The 18722-nt window shown below is 41.9% G+C and overlaps 1 protein-coding gene across 3 annotated transcripts in view; it reads right to left on the bottom strand.

Annotated features, from left to right (window-relative positions):
* Positions 1-18215, bottom strand: part of LRP1B (LDL receptor related protein 1B) — a 782700-nt gene extending 764485 nt beyond the window's left edge. For all 3 annotated transcript variants that reach the window (XM_079992449.1, XM_079992450.1, XM_079992448.1), the window contains exon 1: positions 17571-18215. In XM_079992449.1, the coding sequence (XP_079848575.1) occupies positions 17571-17655 (85 nt within the window). In that variant the 5' untranslated portion in view covers positions 17656-18215. The remainder of the gene's footprint in view (positions 1-17570) is intronic.
* Positions 18216-18722: the final 507 nt, after the last annotated feature.

Below are 18722 nucleotides of genomic sequence, written 5' to 3' on the forward strand. Positions count from 1 at the left end.
AACAGATGTTCAGAGGCTTGAAGAATTTGCACACATTTTACCATTTTCAGAACAAGACTAAATGGGTAGCACTCACAGGTGAATCATCTTCCAACCAATGGGACTAAAAGCTCAATCCAGAGCCTTTATGTAGTTAAACTTAGTTCTAACGCATTAATGGATTTTATGAAGAACTAACTCATTTTTAATAAGAGATACAGATGGTGTTCTTTGGCGATGGGAAGGCTTGCAATATGAAGTGGGCACTGAAGAGATTTCAGCACAACATTTTGTCAAGATGTGGCAGAAGGTCTGACCTTATGAATGATATCCGTCCTGATTGGGGGGGGGGGGGTTAGAGAGTAAATATTTTAAGTGGCACTTGACAGAAAATTTGTGCAAACATCTTGCTACTGAGTAATGAGGTCCGTGAGTGTACATCCCACTTGCTGCTTTCAAAATAAACTGATTTCAATGCTTCAACATTTAACAAGCGCTTCAAATTGCAGTGTGGATTTTGATCTATGCCTTATTCTTCTTGCTCATATATTTTCTAGGATACCTAGAATGAGCTGTGGATAAAAGCGCATTATCAAAAGTGTGAAAGAGGAACAAATAGATTCTTCTATATCTCCTTAAATAAAATGAGCAGCATTCATTCATTCATTCAAGCAGAATTTGTTTTCAGCACACAATTAATTTCAGAGAGTGATGGGAATGGAAGCAATTTGTGGGGGAAACACTGGTCCCCCCCCCATGGTCCTTTACTGCCACGACGTAAGATAGGTTAAAAAAAAAAGGTCTACTCCTCTAGACAGCTTAGTTTTGCTTACTTCCCATCACAAGCAGATTTCATAGATATCATCATGTAGTAGGATGTATTAGGATGAGCATCAAATAATGTTTCTAGTGAATTATTGTGCAACGATGGAGGTGGTTTGTCCCTATCCTTTCAGCTTGTGTTATATCATATCTTCCAATACCTTTTCTGTACAATATTTCCTTGTGGATGTGGAACTGCTGAATCTTGTGATGATGGAGGCCTGTCTGTTCTTCTGTTAACAATGGCTCTTCCTGTCGGTTTTCGTGAGAACTCAATGGCTCTCCCTTTCGCTGAGACTTTATGTGGTCACTGCTCTTTCAGGATCAGAAAATAATTTTCCTCCCAGTCACAACTGGCTCTAGGTTGTGAGGTTCTTGACTTTCTCCCAGTGACAAGCAGGCTTTCTTCTTAGGCGTTAAGTCACACAACTTGAATGGAAATGGCATTGGACATAAGACGACCCTCATATAGGATTGTGAGGTCATGTACCAGCTCCTGGTCATAACTCGGGGGGAGATGAGCCTGTCATCACTCACCTCAGACTGCTAGTGGGATCTCAGATGCACAACCTGTGCCATATCAGGTCTTCCCTACTAGTTAACTCCTGTGGATATTCCTCAGCTGGGATGGATTTTCTTCAGACCAAACAAAGGAAGTTGGAAGTGGATACAGATCCATGCCATATATGCCACTAATACTGCTTACTTTGTTATAATCTATAAAGTTGTGGTCTGTTTTAACCCACACATATGTTATTTTGTCTTGTTACCCAAACCTTGCCCCTGAAATAGCCTAACATGCCTATCCTACAAATGCGTATCAGCTGGAGACAATTTAAAGGGAGCTGAAAGTGATACAATGGGGTGCAGTTTAGTATACCCATATTTTCTATCACTGTCATCTCTGGATAAATATATTTAAAAATATATAAATATATATAAATTGCCCAGTAGCACCTTAGAGACCAACTAAGTGGTCTCTACTTAGTTGGTGTCTAAAGTGTTACTGGACAATTTTTTTATTTTTTATTATTTTTATATATATTTCGACTGTGTCAGACCAACATGGCTCCCTACCTGAATCTCTGGATGAAAAGGTTTTGAAGTCTATGGGGTACAGAGACAATAGTGAGATAAATATGATCAATGCCAATATTGTATCATCTTGAATGCTTGGGCAGGGTGCTAGCATTAGCTTCTAAGTAGAAGGTAATAAAATGTTCTTGGACATAAATATGGGTTAGATCCATAGAAGCATGGGCCAAAGGAACACAGTTCCTAGTGCTACTCTGCAAAAGCTTGTACAAGATTCTACTCAATGCTGTAACAGGTTGGTTATCTAGGAGTTCTGAAGCTTTGGGTTCTGTAAGAGATTGCACGAGCTTTTGTGGAAATGAATGAATATAGTTGGATTTAGTTTCACTTTTCTTGTGTAGCACTTTGGTGCAAATTGTAACACATTTCTTCAGTGAGCAAAAGACAGCTTCCACAGGTGGAAGAATACCATTGGATCTAAGTCTATGTGATCTGTTGAAAAAGCTTAGGACAATTAAATTTACTGTCGTCTTAAGAGTATTCTCTGTGTTAAAATCTTCAAGGTGTGCTTTAAAATTGTGAATTATCTTTGTTCCATGTCCCTTTGAATGTGTGTCCGTTCCCACACCTACAGACATTTTTCTTCTTATCTTCTCCAATATATATCACAAGATTATTCAAAGGAATAACACTAGAGTTCCTCAGACCCTTAAGTTCTCTTTGTTCATTTCAAGAAGAAGGACTTCTGTATTGCCATTAGATTTTTATTTTTTTTTTAACAAACTCTCAGTAGTAGTGAAATCCTTATGGGATATTTCTAAAAGTTAAGTTTTATTTCAATAGCACCCGCATGGCTCAACTTGAAGGATAAAGTCATTCAAGACATTGCCGTATACAGAAAGTTATGAGGGAATGTCCTATTGATAACAAGAATAAGACAAGCGAAAGTCCTAGGCGCTTTCATCTTAGCAGAAGGAGGGAAAAAGTATGTATGTTCTGCTTTCTGAAGTGAAGCTATCTCTCAACAGTGAGCGGTTCTGTCAGAACATCAAGTCATTCAAGATGAAGCATAATGTGAAAAGTTATTTAGGGACATCCTGCTGACAATAAGAATACGTTACGGGACAATGCAATACCACTGTAGCGGTAACGTTTCAGAAAATATATATTAAGATACTTTTCTTTTCTTATCAAAGAGTTGTAGCGTAGTTTTATCTAAATAAGACCAGCAGAAAGGCTGCCCAAACATCCCTTTTCTTCTTCTTCCCCAAAGTGGCACGTCTGCTTATTAAAAGAATTACTTGGTGATACAGATGTCACCAGGCATTTTGACTCATGAAGAAAACACTATTTATAGGGCAATGAATCCAAAATAAGCTCAGCAGAGCATTATAGTAAAATGTACAGACAAAAGATTCTGCATGCACCCAAAAGATGTCCCAGGTGGAGGTATTTATGGGAAAATCACAAAAAATAATGAGTGGCCACTAATGTTTGACCTTAATGGATTTTAACCATTAGCTTGTTTGCATCACAGAAGCTTGAGTTCCAATCTGCTAAATGGCCTGAGAAAATAGAATTCACATCAGTCATGCACATTCAGGTCAAGTTACAATCTTGGAGACTCAGTTTCCTAACTGTAAAGCAGCGCTCCCAAAAACTGAATGGGGTTGTGTTTCTTTTGCCATCATCACAGTGTGTGTTTTTTAATGATGGTAGTTTTCTAGATTTTTATTCTGTTCTGTAATGCAGGTGTGTTCAACATATTGTAACCTTCCGTCTTCCGATAAGGAAATGATTCATGCTTCAGATACAGTGGAAAGTGTTTGCTGAAAGTGCCTAATTATATAAGGTATAAGAGCAATATTCATTTTTAAAATCTTGTTTAGGTCTACAACTAAATGTATGTTTTGTTAAATGTCCAAAGGAATGCCTAACTTATGGTTCTCATGCAGTATGTGACTGGGATCCTGAGTTCCCTTTTGTGAATGGAAAGGCATCTTCCATGCACAGAATGATGTGTCATCCTGTGATGGTTCTTGCTAGTGAAATGTGCAGGGGAGAGTGATTTTACTCAGTTTCCCCTGCAGCCATCCCTCACCTCAATAGATCAGATTGTTAGGGGCATGGGAGCAAGGGCTGCAGTGGGAAAGGAGAAGTTGTAAGAGATCAGTCACCCCTTCTGCCAGCAGGAACATTCAGTGAACATATGAGCCTGCTAGATCAGGTTAATGACTATGGGGGCTCTGAAAGCAGGACCTGAACACATCAACGCTCTCCCCACTTGTGATTTCCAGCATTCAGAGTGCAGGCTGGTTGCTGCTGAGCTTCTAGTAGCCACTGAGCAGACCTCTGCCCATGGAACATTCCTGCCCATGGAAAGAAACTCATGGTTCAAACCTGTAAAAACAGCCACAATAAATCCTCTGCGGCTTTTTTCCAATCTTCAAGATAGCCAAGAGCAGTTCTTCAAACGATACAGTTTTTCACCCTCCCACAAGTACCTGAAATGTCCTCCCTGTATTGTGGAACCATGTCAAGCTCAGGTTGATACTGTGAGAGACAAACCTTTAGCTTGAAAGGATGGAGCTTCCACCTATACCACAGAAATGGGCTTGATCTGAGTCTTTATAGGAGAACAGTGAAGCATCCCAACTATTCCATGTAAGCCATTCATATGGAAAATGTAACAGATACATATACAGAAAAATGTTCAACCTCTGTCTAACTGAATCTGTGGACATACTGAACAAGCTGAATTCTAAGGATCCTCAGTGTCAGAAAGTGGCTGGGCTGCACGCCTATTTATATATTTTACTGCTAAAGCAATATGAAATTTCACCTTTAAGAAACCCACTCACATTTTGACAATGACTTCTCTTCCTAGGGAAGTGAATAAACATGAAGTGGCTTTTAAAAGACAACAACTGTCTAAATCAGATATTCCTTAAAAGCTGCTATTAGTTCCATGTAACATTATGCTAATATGCAACTACAACCTAAGAACTGCTAAAGAGTTTCTTCCTGCACACAATTATATTGAAGAATCCAATTATATGTTTAAATAATGACCTTGTGCCTCTAGGCCTAAGCAGTGCTTTGTGCTTCTTTACTCACAGAACAGTTTCTTCACTTACCAACACAACCTATTGAAAAAAGTTCAATTACATTTATGAGCTATTGAATTCTGCCTCAGTGTTTGGCTACTAATATCTGACAGAAAGATTGCTCACATTTACTATATATGTGACAAGCATTCTCCTTAATAAATACGCTGTATTTTTGTTAAGCAAAATCTATTAAGTAGTGTCTGACAAATTTATAATTATTTAAATATGTATGTTGGCCAAGTACCAATATCATGAGGGTGCCTCTGCCTTTTAAGAGTAGGGCAGAAAGGAAAATGTACAGCTTCCTCCTTCGCTGCACCACTCTGAAAGACAAAACTGTAGCTGGTGAAATTCAGCCTTCTTTACAACACTTAAAGGCACAGGTCCTGGTAACTCAGGTGGCAGTCCTTGTAAGGGCTGGGTGACAACCTCCCTCCCTCTTATTTTCCTGGCAGCAGCACTCTCCCTCCCTGTGTGAGTTGTTTGTCGCTGCAGAGCAATGTAGGAGTGTTTGGCTGATCCACCTGTTTGTGGGTTGTTGTTTTTCTGCCTACTCCATACCCCACAAGTGTCTCAGAAAAACCAGGACATCCCATTTGTTTCATATGAGAGCACAGTTCCTTGCAGGTGATGGAGTTGTGGAGACGATGTACCAAAGGCAAACACAAGTTTAAGAAAGTCATGGAAACAAAATACAAATACACACTTCTGTAGCAAACTTCCCTCTGAATTATACTTGTTCTGATTGCATCCAAAAGTGGTTGATAAAAGCTGTCTCTTCTGTACCCTACATATGACAGAAACAAACAAACAAACAAAAGATATTGCATTCCCTGTCTTTTATCTTGCTTGTCAGCACTGGACCATCCCTCTGGTTCTGGAAAGCCTTTCATTTTCAAGGGCTTAGGGACAATACAGCATTCTGTGGTCATGTGTATCTCCAGTTTCTATGGTAGAGTTGGAACCATTAACACATTTGCTGGCCTTAGCCAAAGTACTGTATTATAGCCATAGGCTCTCTGTCTACAAAACAGGGAACAGGGATTATGAAAAAGGGTGAGGTCACCTACTTTGGGAGGGAGGAACTCAAGTGGTGGAGCAAGTCATCTTAAAATGTTGGCCTGGGGCGGGTTGAGATTTATCTCTATACTGTTGTTAGCTTCCCATTTACTTCAGTTAGGCTAACCGGGGGGGGGGGGGGGGGAGAGATTCAGAATATTGTTTTGTTTTTAATCTAAACATACACACAGAGAGAGAACAGATTATAGCAGGCTCCAGAACACCTCACATGCCTGACCATGTATTTGTTGAGATTATATAATGTCGGGTGCCTCATATACCTTATGCAGGTCTACTATGAGTTATAACATTGCGTGGACAGGTGGAGTCCCCAGATCCCGCGCGGTCCCCCCGTCATGTGGAATAACGACTCAAGACAACGTGCTATGGGATTAAATTGGCCAAAACTTTATTAAATTTCAAATGTGGGTAGACCTTGGCTCAGGCATTGGGCGTTCTCCCTCCCCAGTCCCCAGCCGGGGACCTAGGGAGCATCAGGGTTATCCAGTGTGAGTGGGGGGGGGATGGGCCGGCTCTGGAGAACATATGTTCAAGCAGAGATAGCCGCCCCCATTACGCCGACGCCACAGAGGAGAGCAATGACGACCTTTCGGCGTACGGTCAAAGCCTCCCTTCAGAAAACCCCTTTAACGGGGAACCCTGGTATCACCGCCGCAAAGAGGAAGATGGACTAAAGGATTCCGCCCAAGGCCTGATACCGCCAAAGTTGTGACATTTTGCTACGGGAAAGGCGAAACCTGCCAATGCAGGGAAATTCCTTTCCGGCCCTTTAACAGTGACCTTAACTTAGCAGCGCCCGCATACCTGTGAAGAAAAGTTAACCTGCAAAATAAGACATTAACTGAGGGTGGGTAGGGTGGGAGAAGCTCTGGAGCCAAGTGAGGATTCCCAGGTAAGATCCTCCCTCTATTGTGTGGGCAGGTAGTCCCTCCCCTACCTGGCCTGGTCTCCTTGGCAACGCTTCCCCCAAGCGGGATTGGACAACTGACTGAGGTAGGCGGAGACCTTCAGGTATCCCACCTGAGGGAAGGCAAAGCCAAAGCCTATGCTGTTGGAGCCGCTCCAGATCTAGGGGCTGCACGCGTCCACGCAAAGGGCGCCCCCCATTTTAAGTGGGGAGTGGTCATTACCAGGGGGCAGAAGGGACACTGAGATTTGGAGCATTAAAATGTCTCTATATATGCTGACAGTGATAGACCTTTAACAACTAACCTATAGTAAAATATTGTTTAATGTCAAAATAAATACACCTACACCTACCAGGTTCGTCTTGTGTCATGGACCTTTAAGGTTTTCAGGGTCCATTAATGATAAATTTTGAAATTTTGTATTAATTAATAAGTTTTAAAACACACACACACACACTTCAAAGCACACCTGGTTTCAAGCTCAATGTCAGGAGTATACGCTATATTACAAACTAATGAAGATAATGAGAGTTTTGTTTTAACTTCATTTGGAAAGATGAACAAAATATTATGAACAGAATACTATGCCATTTGAGGTTAAAAAGCGAATGCTAATTAAGGTTCCTGTGTACCTTCTCAACATTAGATCAGTACGCAGTCCTTGTAATTACAGGAGAAACACTCACAGGAGTTAGTATTAAGCTTATGCAGATTTATAACTTTTGGCAGAATTGTTCCTTTAAAGTGTAGCAGAGAGTTAGTCATAATTATACAAGAATTGAGCGTGGGAGAGAATAATTTGTACAGCACACTCTGCCTCAGCAAAACATCTTTGTCCTCTTATTTCAAGGACCATTGTTTTTAATAAAGGGTGAAAACTAATAAAGAAATGCTCCCTCCATTCATTTTACTCATAAAATATAAAATCCAAGGGTAATCATGTTGAAACCAGGTTAACATACTCTATATGCCTTTCTGTTTATTTTTAATGATGTTGCAAGGTTGTATTCTTCTATTCCTGCTTGATAGAATCCAACCTCTAGCCAGAGATCACCAACTTTTTTAGGCTCCTGGATGTATTTGAATTTTGGAGCAAGTGCCATTAGTACCTCCAATCTTTTCTCTCTCTCCTCCCCCAGATCAGCCACTCCACCACATACAGTCAAATATAGAAAGTCTCTCACCACCAAAGGAACACAAGTGAACAGCAGAGAACCTGCACAAGCAACACTGACACCAAACCCTACATATATTAAGTAAAATAGAAACATCACCACCCCCACCCATCACCACCCCCACCCATCTCCCCCCCCCCTCCTTTCCCCCTTTTCTTTCTAATTTCTCAACAAATGAAACTGATTTGTAAAAATGTTACATGGAAAAAATACAAGAGACATTGCACATACTTTTGTAAATCAAGAAAATCTTTAATAAAAATACATTAAAAAAAAATATATAGAAAGTGTGCACAAACACACTTTACTGTTCCAGGGTATCTGAGTAAAATGGTAACCTGGCCCTTGAGAAGCACATACAGGTGAATGAGGAAGTGAGAAAGAGACACTCTTCCAACTTTCTCCTTCAGCTCTATGTCCTTTTCACAGGGGCAAAGGAAGCCACCTTCAGCACCTCATAACCAAGGGGGCAGTGAATGAAGGGGGTGGCTAAAAGGCTTCATGGGCACGTTAAGGCAACAATTATGCCCACAGGAGCCATGATAGTGACCCTGTATAGCAAATACAGCTGCATATTCTTGTGGAAGCAGCTGTTGGTTATGCCGCAGATAGGGCAACAGTTATAGTTTCTCCACATATTCTGCTCCCATACTGAAGTTGGAGTAAATGCAGAATTATGGATGGGAAGACCAAGGTGCATTAGAACAAAGATGGGGAACCTGGGGCCCTCCAGATATTGTCGAAACTGTGATCCCTGACCACAGACCATGCTAGCTGATCTAATGAGAGTTGTAGTCCAACAACATCTGGAGGTTCACAGCCTCCCCATCACTGGAGTGAAGCACAGTACATATTTCACACATCTTACGTAGCTAGAGGCATGGTTTGGGCTGTGTTTTCAAGAGTTAAGGGGAAATGTTTGAGTCATACTAGTTTGGGGTACTGTTATTTACTTAGGAGAAATATATTTGCTATGCAACCAATGGATGGTGGGAATGGGAGGTCACATGCCCTTTGGTCAGCTGCATCACTGCTGATTGCTAAAAGGTATACAGGGAAGAAAGAGGTGGTCAGGTTGGTGTGGTGCGCATACATCAGCAAATGCAACATCACACTGCCTCCCCACTTCCTGTTATCAGCAGGGACACTACTGACCTGAGGTCAAAAGAGTGCCACCATCTCACTACACCATCAGCTACTTGTCCTCTGTATGTTTACTCAGATGCAAGTCTCACTGTAGTCAATGGATAATAGAAAACTGTGCATGCACACCAATTTATTCTGGTGGTTTTTTCAACATATTCAGGTATTTTGCATGTATTCCTTTCCAACCCATCTTACTAATGAACACAAGGGCATACAACGGTGGGGTAGAAGATAGACTATGACTGAGTGACCCAGGTGGAAGTCCCCACTCAGTCATGACACTCAAGAGGAGACACTCTTTCAGCCAAACAGAGCTCACAGCATTGTTGTGAGGATAAAAGAGGGCAGACAAACATGAACACAACCTTGAGTTTCTTGGAAAAGAGTAGCCTAGAAATGTAATGATATTTTAACTGCACGCATGAATGAAACACAGGTGGGGGAGACATTTGATGGGATCTACCATCACATCAACTGGGACGCAGGTGGCGCTGTGGGTTAAAGCCTCAGCGCCTAGGACTTGCCGATCGAAAGGTCGGTGGTTCGAATCCCTGCGGCGGGGTGCGCTCCCGCTGCTCGGTCCCAGCGCCTGCCAACCTAGCAGTTCGAAAGCACCTCCAGGTGCAAGTAGATAAATAGGGACCGCTTACCAGCGGGAAGGTAAACGGCGTTTCCGTGTGCGGCTCTGGCTCTGGCTCTGGCCAGAGCAGCGATGTCACGCTGGCCACGTGACCCGGAAGTGTCTCCGGACAGCGCTGGCCCCTGGCCTCTTAAGTGAGATGGGCGCACAACCCCAGAGTCTGTCAAGACTGGCCCATACGGGCAGGGGTACCTTTACCTTTACCTTTACCTTTACCATCACATCAAGATCCTTTTTGAGATGCTTTTCACATCAGTTTGTGTGCATCAGGAAGCTGCACAGAATTAAAATATGTGAATGTACAGGGAGGTGCAGCAAACTGTCTTTACACTAATTCAGAAGTAATTTTAAGAATTCTACATGTGTTTGTGGATGGTGCAGATATAAACAATAGTGGAATGGATTTAAGTAGGGGAACCCACTTATTCCTCTATGTAATCCTTCTGTAGAGATTTGCAATGAATGAGGTAATAAATAATAATAATAATAATAATAATAATAATAATAATAAATTTTATTTATATCCCGCCCTCCCCAGCCGAAGCTGGGCTCAGGGCGGCTAACAACAATAAAACAGTACAAACGTACAGCACAAACAACACTCTAACATCATTCATTATAAAATTAATTAATTCAAGCCACTGGCAACCATTGGGCCAGAGCTCCACGAAGATTGCCGAGGGAGGGAGTCAGGCTGTGCCCTGGCCAAAGGCCTGGTGGAACAGCTCTGTCTTGCAGGCCCTGCGGAAAGAGGTCAAGTCCCGCAGGGCCCTGGTCTCTTGTGACAGAGTGTTCCACCAGATCTGAGCCATGGCCGAAAAAGCCCTGGCTCTAGTTGAGGCCAGCCTAACTTCTCTGTGGCCTGGGACCTTCAAGATGTTTTATATAACCGTGATCTTGCACATCTCCCTGTGACTGTAACTGCATACATTCATAATATATATTAATAAAGCAAGAGGGAGATTTGTAAGTATGAGAACAGACAACTCAATATTGAAGCACTGAAACAGCTTTATTTGAATTTGCCCATCTTACAGCCGCTGAGAATACTTCCCGTCAGATTGACAAGTTGAAGTTCCATGTGGCAGAGCACTGTACAGCTGGTTTTTGAATGTTCTGCTTCTAACACCCAAGTATTAATAATGAGATTGGAGCCCATCCTAAAAACACATCCAACAAGAGCATTTGCTGAAACGCTTTGGGATCAGATTTTTTTTTTTTAAGAAGGTTCACAAACAAGGATTAAAAGAAAAATGGCTACGTTAATAACCCTGTCTTTATTGCATTGGCACAGAATAAGCCCATATTTGGTACACCTCAACTGTCTGTTAAACCACAGCAATTCTGTTTTAAAGTTGTTCCTGCATTTACTGACATGTTACTAAAGAAATAAAGCAACATTTCTCTTAGATGTGTGCATTCAAAAGCAACCCTTGACTAGTTTGTAGGTGTCTGGAAAATCATTTCCATAATTTTTATTCATGGTGTTTTCCTTAGTGGAATTCAAACTAGCTTTAGAAGAAGAAGAAGATAAACAAAGACATAATCTATGTGTGAAAGGGCTTGAGTTATGCGGCAAAGGCATCTTGCTGGTATAACATCTGTCTGCTTCCCTGTACAGTGTGTTTTCATGTCTGACAGTGCAATGCCTCTCACAAGCATCAGTATATTGTTTGCAGGAGAGATGGTTTGATTTGAACAGGCTATACTGAAGATAATGACACTAGAGACAAACAAACAAATAGTTCCCAGTTAGACAGCTGTACAACCCATCATCAAAAATCACCAGTCTCCAGCCATAGAGAGTAATTGTTGAGCTTACTGAAACAATTCTATTAGCAACACGCCCAATTTTACTAAAACCTAACAGACTTCACTGGATGCTGCATGTATTTCTAACATGTTGGGCAAAGACACCCAAAATATCTGATATACCAATAATGTTAAAGGCCTATATTGGCATGCTGCCACTGGGAGGAATAACATGCAGTTCTGCTTCTAAACTTCAGAGCCCCATGTAGCTTGGAGTTGCACACACACCAAACCAGACCCGGAGGTGATTTTTTGAGGCCCTTCTCTGACTGCCCCCACCAAATTTGGTGAGAGGTCACTACCAGAACACAGGCCTTTTGGGCGGTGGTGTGCCAGATATGGAATGCCTCCCCAGGCAGGTTCACTAGGTGCCATACTATGGTCCTTTTGATGTTCCCAGTCATTTTAAATTGATATTTTGGTGATTTTAAAACACTGCTTTATATTGTTTGCTGCTGGTGGCTTTAGCTCTCCTCTTTCTGTTGTGATTGTTTGCTTTTTAAAAGGCGTTCATAAATTGTATTGTTCACCATTCAAAGAATATTAAGTAACTGGGTGGTACGCAAATGTATATATAAACAAGCACAGCACACTGTAACACACCAACAGTGGAAAAAGTTGGGTGCAAGTTGACGATCCATGTCCTTTCCATTACATTTTCAAAATCATATCACAGATATTTGGCCCCACGTTCTCAAGCTGCATGGCTACCATTCTGTATACATTCGGGACCCATCCACATTAGAGCCCAGCAGAACCCTTTGCCTGGCATAGCAGTGCCCTGCATGCCCAGGAGCCCATTTCATTGCTGTGACTGTAGTATCAGTGGAAGGACTGAGACCCAAGTTAGTTAACAAGTACTGACAATCCAACAGGTTGTTCTGCTGTCAAGGCTCAGGAAACCTATCTGCTGATGTCAACACAGTGGCTGGCAGGATTTGGAAGCAAAAGTTCCATTCCTATAAGGAAGAATGTCCCCATCTGAAAGTTTAACTTTCAGTACTCTAAAAAGGAAATTGTTAATATTCTGCATTTTTATTATTTTTTTAAAAGGAAGCTTGGTTGCCTAAAATAAACTTTGTGTATTGCTTTGATTAAGCAATCGTTTTTAATTATTGTGTCATCCCTACGAGATACTATTGTTACATTGGCAAAACTTGTAAGTCATCAACAACTCATAGTTATCTTAGATATGTATATTACCTAGTTTGACAAGCTGTGATATTATTCTATGGCTTCTAAGTAGGCTACATAGAACTTAAAAACTTTCATTAAGAAATTCTGACATATTCCACATTACCAACACAGTTTCTCATAGATACTAATCCCATTCTCCGCCCCAATTTCACCAATCTCCCTTTTTATATTTATCTAAGACTTCTTAATGTAATCATTACTTTCCACTGCCACCACCACCACCACCAAGTTCATTCCTAACCATAGTGTCTTACTTTGGATATTCTGCAGCCTACCCTGGAGAACTGATGTTAAACAATAACCATCGCCTGAATGGCTTCTGCAATCCATATAAAATGTTACATGGTGTAGAAATGTCACATCAGGCCCTCTTATGTTCCAAATCCTTTTTAGGTTGAGAATGTATGATTTGTTTAAACACGATGTGCGGATTCTTAATTTGCCCTGCAATTCTCCTCTTTTATCCAACATGACATAGTGATATGATGAGCTAGTTGATCCTAAGTGAATTTGATTTGGCGGGTATAATTTACAGGAATGTTGTCTTTTTAGGACTAGATTGATTGTAACTTAAACAGACATAGTACTTTATCACATAGGACTAAAACACTAGCAAGCAAAAACTGACACATGCACACACACAAACAACACACCAAAGCAAACATTAAAGCCGTAATTTTGAATGTGTAAATAAACAAGTGTCCACTAATCTCACATATAGTGAATATGGACCTTCACCTTACATTCTACAGAAGGTTTTCAAATGTACTTGTATACCAGATGCAATGATGGTTTCAACCTACAGTAGCTGAAATCTGGTCTGAGGCTTTAAAAGAAAGCTTGAGAGATTTTGGAATACACACCGGGGGTTGGGGCAGAAGATGCATTTGGGAACCAAAGTCCTTTTGGGATAAGATACTTAAGGATTATATTCCATTCACTGATCTGACAGGATCCACATGTAACTTTCAGGATTTAGTTTTGGGAGGTGGTGAGTACTTACCTGTTTTCCCCCTTGCTTTCTATCAAGTACGTTTCAACTGAAGGCATTTTTGAGGGCCAAAGTGTTGCTTTTCTTTTTTGGACAACCAGGCAATGATTTTTATTTTTTAAAAAATAAATAAATAAATCTGCCTCACTTGTAATGTGCAGTACCTATTTAATTTTTGAGAGCCAGCTGGGAAATTGACCTAACAGGCTTTGGTAGTTCAATTACAGCAGAAACAAGGGACCAAAATAGCATAACTAAAAACCATTTGTACTTGTTCAAATGAGTTTTAAACAGGCGAGTAAACAATTTGGTATCTGGTCTGCAGAGCACAAGAAAAAGAAAAGAAAAGTTTTTCACAATGTAAATTCAATTTCCTAAACAATTACATTTTTGAATGGGAATCTAATTAATTCCTTGTAAACTAGATATGGAAATATTCAATGCATTCTCATTTCTTGCTTGCTTTGAGACTTGCACAGTTTAGGAAGCTATCCAAGTTAATGGGATTTGCTTTGCATCCATTCTGAAACAAGATATGCCATTTGAGTCATGCTGGCCACTAACCTTTCTGAGTTTAACAGCTATGAAGAAGAAAATATAAACCATGCTTTGATATATATACTTCAAACCAGCCACCACAACAAAATAAAGGAATCCTACATGTCCTTGTTGTTATTATTAAGCATATGGGTAAAATAAATAAATAAAGCAAAGAACCTTCACCCAACTATGAATGCACTGTATCCTTTATATCCAAGCAAACTAAGACAATTTCCTTCCTGTATGGGCTCGATCCGTAAGCCAGTTAAACTGGGATACTTGGACATCAGTTGCATCAAATACTTTTAATTTTCAGTCTTTGACTTAAACGGTTTATGAATCAAATGGAAAATATGAACAAATATAGGACCTTTCACCTGATCCTAAACATGTTTACTTTGAAGTAAATAATGATGGAGTGCCCCCCCCCAAGGATGGAAGCTCTAACACTGAACATGCATTAGATTATAGGACCACCACTTTTCAGAGCTCCTGTGCTTTTAAAAGCAGTGTGGTGGGCAGAAATGCATGAAAACTTGGTGAAATTTATGAAACTTGTGAATTTATGTCTATTTTGCATCTTTTAAAGTTGCAAGAACCCTTTCAGAAAAAAAAGTGGCAGCTCTTTTTTTAAAAAGAAAAAAAGATACTCATTTGAAATTAATGAGCCTTACATGTTCCAAGTAATGAGTTTAGAGTGAGGGATAACAAATCAACTGAAATCTGGTTTGATGATTAGGCAATAAGATTGGAACAGTTCTGTCCAACAAACATCTACTTGCTATTAATTTCACTGGGATCTGCTTCCAAATATATCCATTTGGTAGGTTTCATTGAAATAAATGGGCCTTGACTTCAGGGAGCTATATTTACTACTGAGACAGACATTTGCATAGAGTATTGGAAGGCAGTCTAAGGCTACAATCCTATGTCCATTTCCCTGGCAGTAAGTCCCATTAAATTCAATGGGAGTAAGCATGCACAGGATACATAAGCATCCTAAAATTGAATATCCTGGATTAAACAAACAAACTCTTGTGTTGTGTATTGCTGGACAGTTTTATATAGTCCTGCATGAACACTGAACTGCTTAAATGAACACTGATGAAAAGGAGGGAATCCATAGGGTACTTTGAAAGCAATAGCTAGTCAATAGTTGCAGAATTATGCTGCTGAACAACTTGTACTTTCACTAAATCCTCAGCTAGTGCTGGATAGATTTGCAGAGTGTGTGTGTCGGATTTCAGAGTATCAGAGAGATGCATCACTCACTGTTACTGCCTCTTCTTTCTGCCTGGTAGTAAAGCTATTGTTTCAGATCTATAGATAATTGCTGTCATATAAACACATCCATAGCTTTCTCCTCATTTACCTGGGAATCACAATTCCATGTAATAGCACAATTCTAAGACATGTCAACTAAGAAGCAAGTCTCACCAAGTTCAATGAGGCTTACTCCCAGGTAAGTGTGCCTACACTGCATCCTAAAGCCTTCAGTTGACCCAATTTCCTGACTCCTGTGTAGTACTATATGTCCTTGAGAACCTAAATACTTCGGGAGTATTCATAGCATATTCTGTTACACTTAAGCTTTTACTGATCAGTGGAGATGTAATTAGAATCTGGACGTTTTCCTGTGATGAACTGCATGGTACTTGACTACAATTTACAAAGTGTCAAACCAGCAGATACTCTTGATAGAAAGTTCACCTGATCTAGGCTGTGTGTGTGTGTGTGTGTGTGTGTGTGTGTGTGTGTGTTTAAAACAGAGCCTGTATGGCAAATTTAGATGCTTTCAGCAAAAGGACATGGCCAAATGTCCTTATAATCCTAACAACAGCCGTTCAGAAGCAAATCCCATATGAATTCAAAGGGGTTTAGTACGTGGGGTTAGGATTGCAGCCTGATCCACCTTAATGGGCCTGACCTCCAAGACAATGTGCATAAGATTGTATGTAAATAAAGCATCCTAATGCCACATATATGCTGTGTGTGTGTGTGTGTGTGTGTGTGTGTAAGTAAAGGTGCAGAGGATCCAGGTGGGAGGCAGCCATCCAAAACACATTTCCTGCCAAGCAGTCCCATTGAAGGCTACAATTCTAAACGCACTTGGAAATAAATCCCACTGTAATCCACTGGGTTTACTAAGTAAATTCCTCAGGATCAGGGTGTTAATAAGCTACCCTACTCAGGATAACAGTGGGAGTCAGTTTACTCATTCAAAATCCTGCTGGATCGTATCTATGGCAATATTTAATTTTGCAAAACTGACCAGGTGGAAAGGAAAGGGAACTTACTTCCATGCAAGCTATGTTAAAAATCAGGGAGTCAAGAGGAGCTTGGGAAAAGAGTAACCGGCTCCTTATTCGAAAGTGGTACAGGAGGAACCCCCGGCGGCCGAAAGGCTTCGTGAGTCCCAGAAAAGCGAGCGAGCGAAGTTTATGATCTATTGCGGTCCCCCCACCCCACCCCCAACCTGCCCGGCGCACAGCAGCCGCGCAAGAGCTAATATCATGCGCGGAAGCATGAAGCATGAAGGAACTGGAGGGGTGGGGAGATAGAAACTGGTCCTTGGAGAATGGGACCATCCTAGAAGCCTTACAGGGAGTATTTGAGGGGTGGGGGGGGTGGAATAATAATAATAATAATAATAATAATAATAATAGTAATAGTAATAATAATAATAATAATAAAGTTAAAGGGAGCCTGGAAGCAGAGCGAGTTCAGACCCAAGCGGGCTTTTTTCAGGAGCTCTAAGGAAGAAAGCGAAAGGCGCTACAGAACCGAGCGAAGCTCAAACTCCCAGGGATGCAACACCATCATCTGCAGAGCCGCAGCCAAGTCAACGCCGCCGCCGCTGGAGAGGGAAAGACTTCGCTCGCTGGAAGGGGTGCAAGCATACAAGCATCTCTCCCCCCCCCATACCTGATCTTGATCCCAGCCGAGTGGGAGATTATAGTTATTTTAAAAACAAACAAAACAAGCGAAGCGCAAGATTGTCCCAGGGGCAGCTGGTCTGCAGGAGTCTTAAGTGAAGTTTGCGCTACTTTATCCAGACACAGAGCCGTCCCAAAAAAGAGAGAGGTGGGGTGACACAGAAGAGGTGGTACAAACCATGCAAGTCAGACGCCTTACCTCCTTCGGCTCCCACTGCCAGGACCTTAGCAATAGGACATAATCCCGAGACGGTGAGGACGGCGAAAAGGAGAAACTCGGGCATGGTCGAGGGAGGGGAGTCTCGCGTCCTCCTGCTCCTGTTTCTCCTCCAGGCTGCTGCTTGCTGCTTGCTGCTCTTCTTCGCCCTCTTTGGCCGCCGCCGTTGCTCGGTTGCACCCTTCGCTTCAAATAAAAAAAGAGAAAGAAAGTCACTGAGCGGCAGCAGCAGCGGAGCCGACGACGAGGAGGGTGGCAGGCAGGCTGGCTGGCTTGCAAGAGAGCAGCGCGATTGGCAAATGTCACGGGGGTGGGATTGTGCGCCAGGAGCCCAGGCTGCGCTGCCTTGCCTCGCCTCGCCTCGCCTGCTCGCCTTCTCCGCTGCTTCCAGCAGGATTACGAGGTGGATGTGTGAGAGAGCCGCTTGTGTGTCTCGACTTCTCAATGCAGAGTACGTCTGATCTTACATCACGCAAGAGGGGCAGTCAGAAAGAGAGAGAGAGGAAGAGAGAGAGAGAGAGATGCCAGAGGATGGGAATCTCACTGATTAATCACGGAAGCCGCCATCCTCCAGCTTGGGTGTCCACATAAATCATATCTATTACTTAGTAAGAGGCATTTAACACAACAAGCAGCACACCGCTTCAAATGGAAAGCCCTACAAATCAGACCGAGGCGGTCCAGCGAGGGGAGAGGAAAGTCAGCCGTCCACGGATCCCTTTGGGATCTAGGTGCGAGAGAGAATAGATCTGGGTGGAGAGAGTGGGAGAGGGAGAGGGAGAGCGCTCGCTCGCTCGCCTCCAGCAACAAAATCGGGCGACTGCCTCCTTCCTTCCCGGGAATAGGAGCGAGCCGTCTAAGTATCCCAAAAGCCAACACAGGCAGGCAGGCAAGAATGAAGCCTTTTGGGAAGGGAAGCAAAGTCAGCTCGTTTTTCTGGTTGGGAAATGGCAAAGGAGGGGAGAGAGCGACGGGAGAGAGAACCCAAAGTTCTCAAAGGCAGCGCTGTCGGACTCGTTGCAGAATGTTCATTTCCATTGCAAATTGACAGGTAGGGTCGGGTCCTGCTGAGTGACTCAACAAAACAAAACAAAAAAAAAGATTTCTCACCTAGGAGAGGCCGAAACTCCAGAT

Source organism: Podarcis cretensis (assembly GCF_951804945.1).
Source record: "Podarcis cretensis genome assembly, chromosome: 1".
Classification (NCBI taxonomy): Eukaryota; Metazoa; Chordata; class Lepidosauria; order Squamata; family Lacertidae; genus Podarcis; species Podarcis cretensis.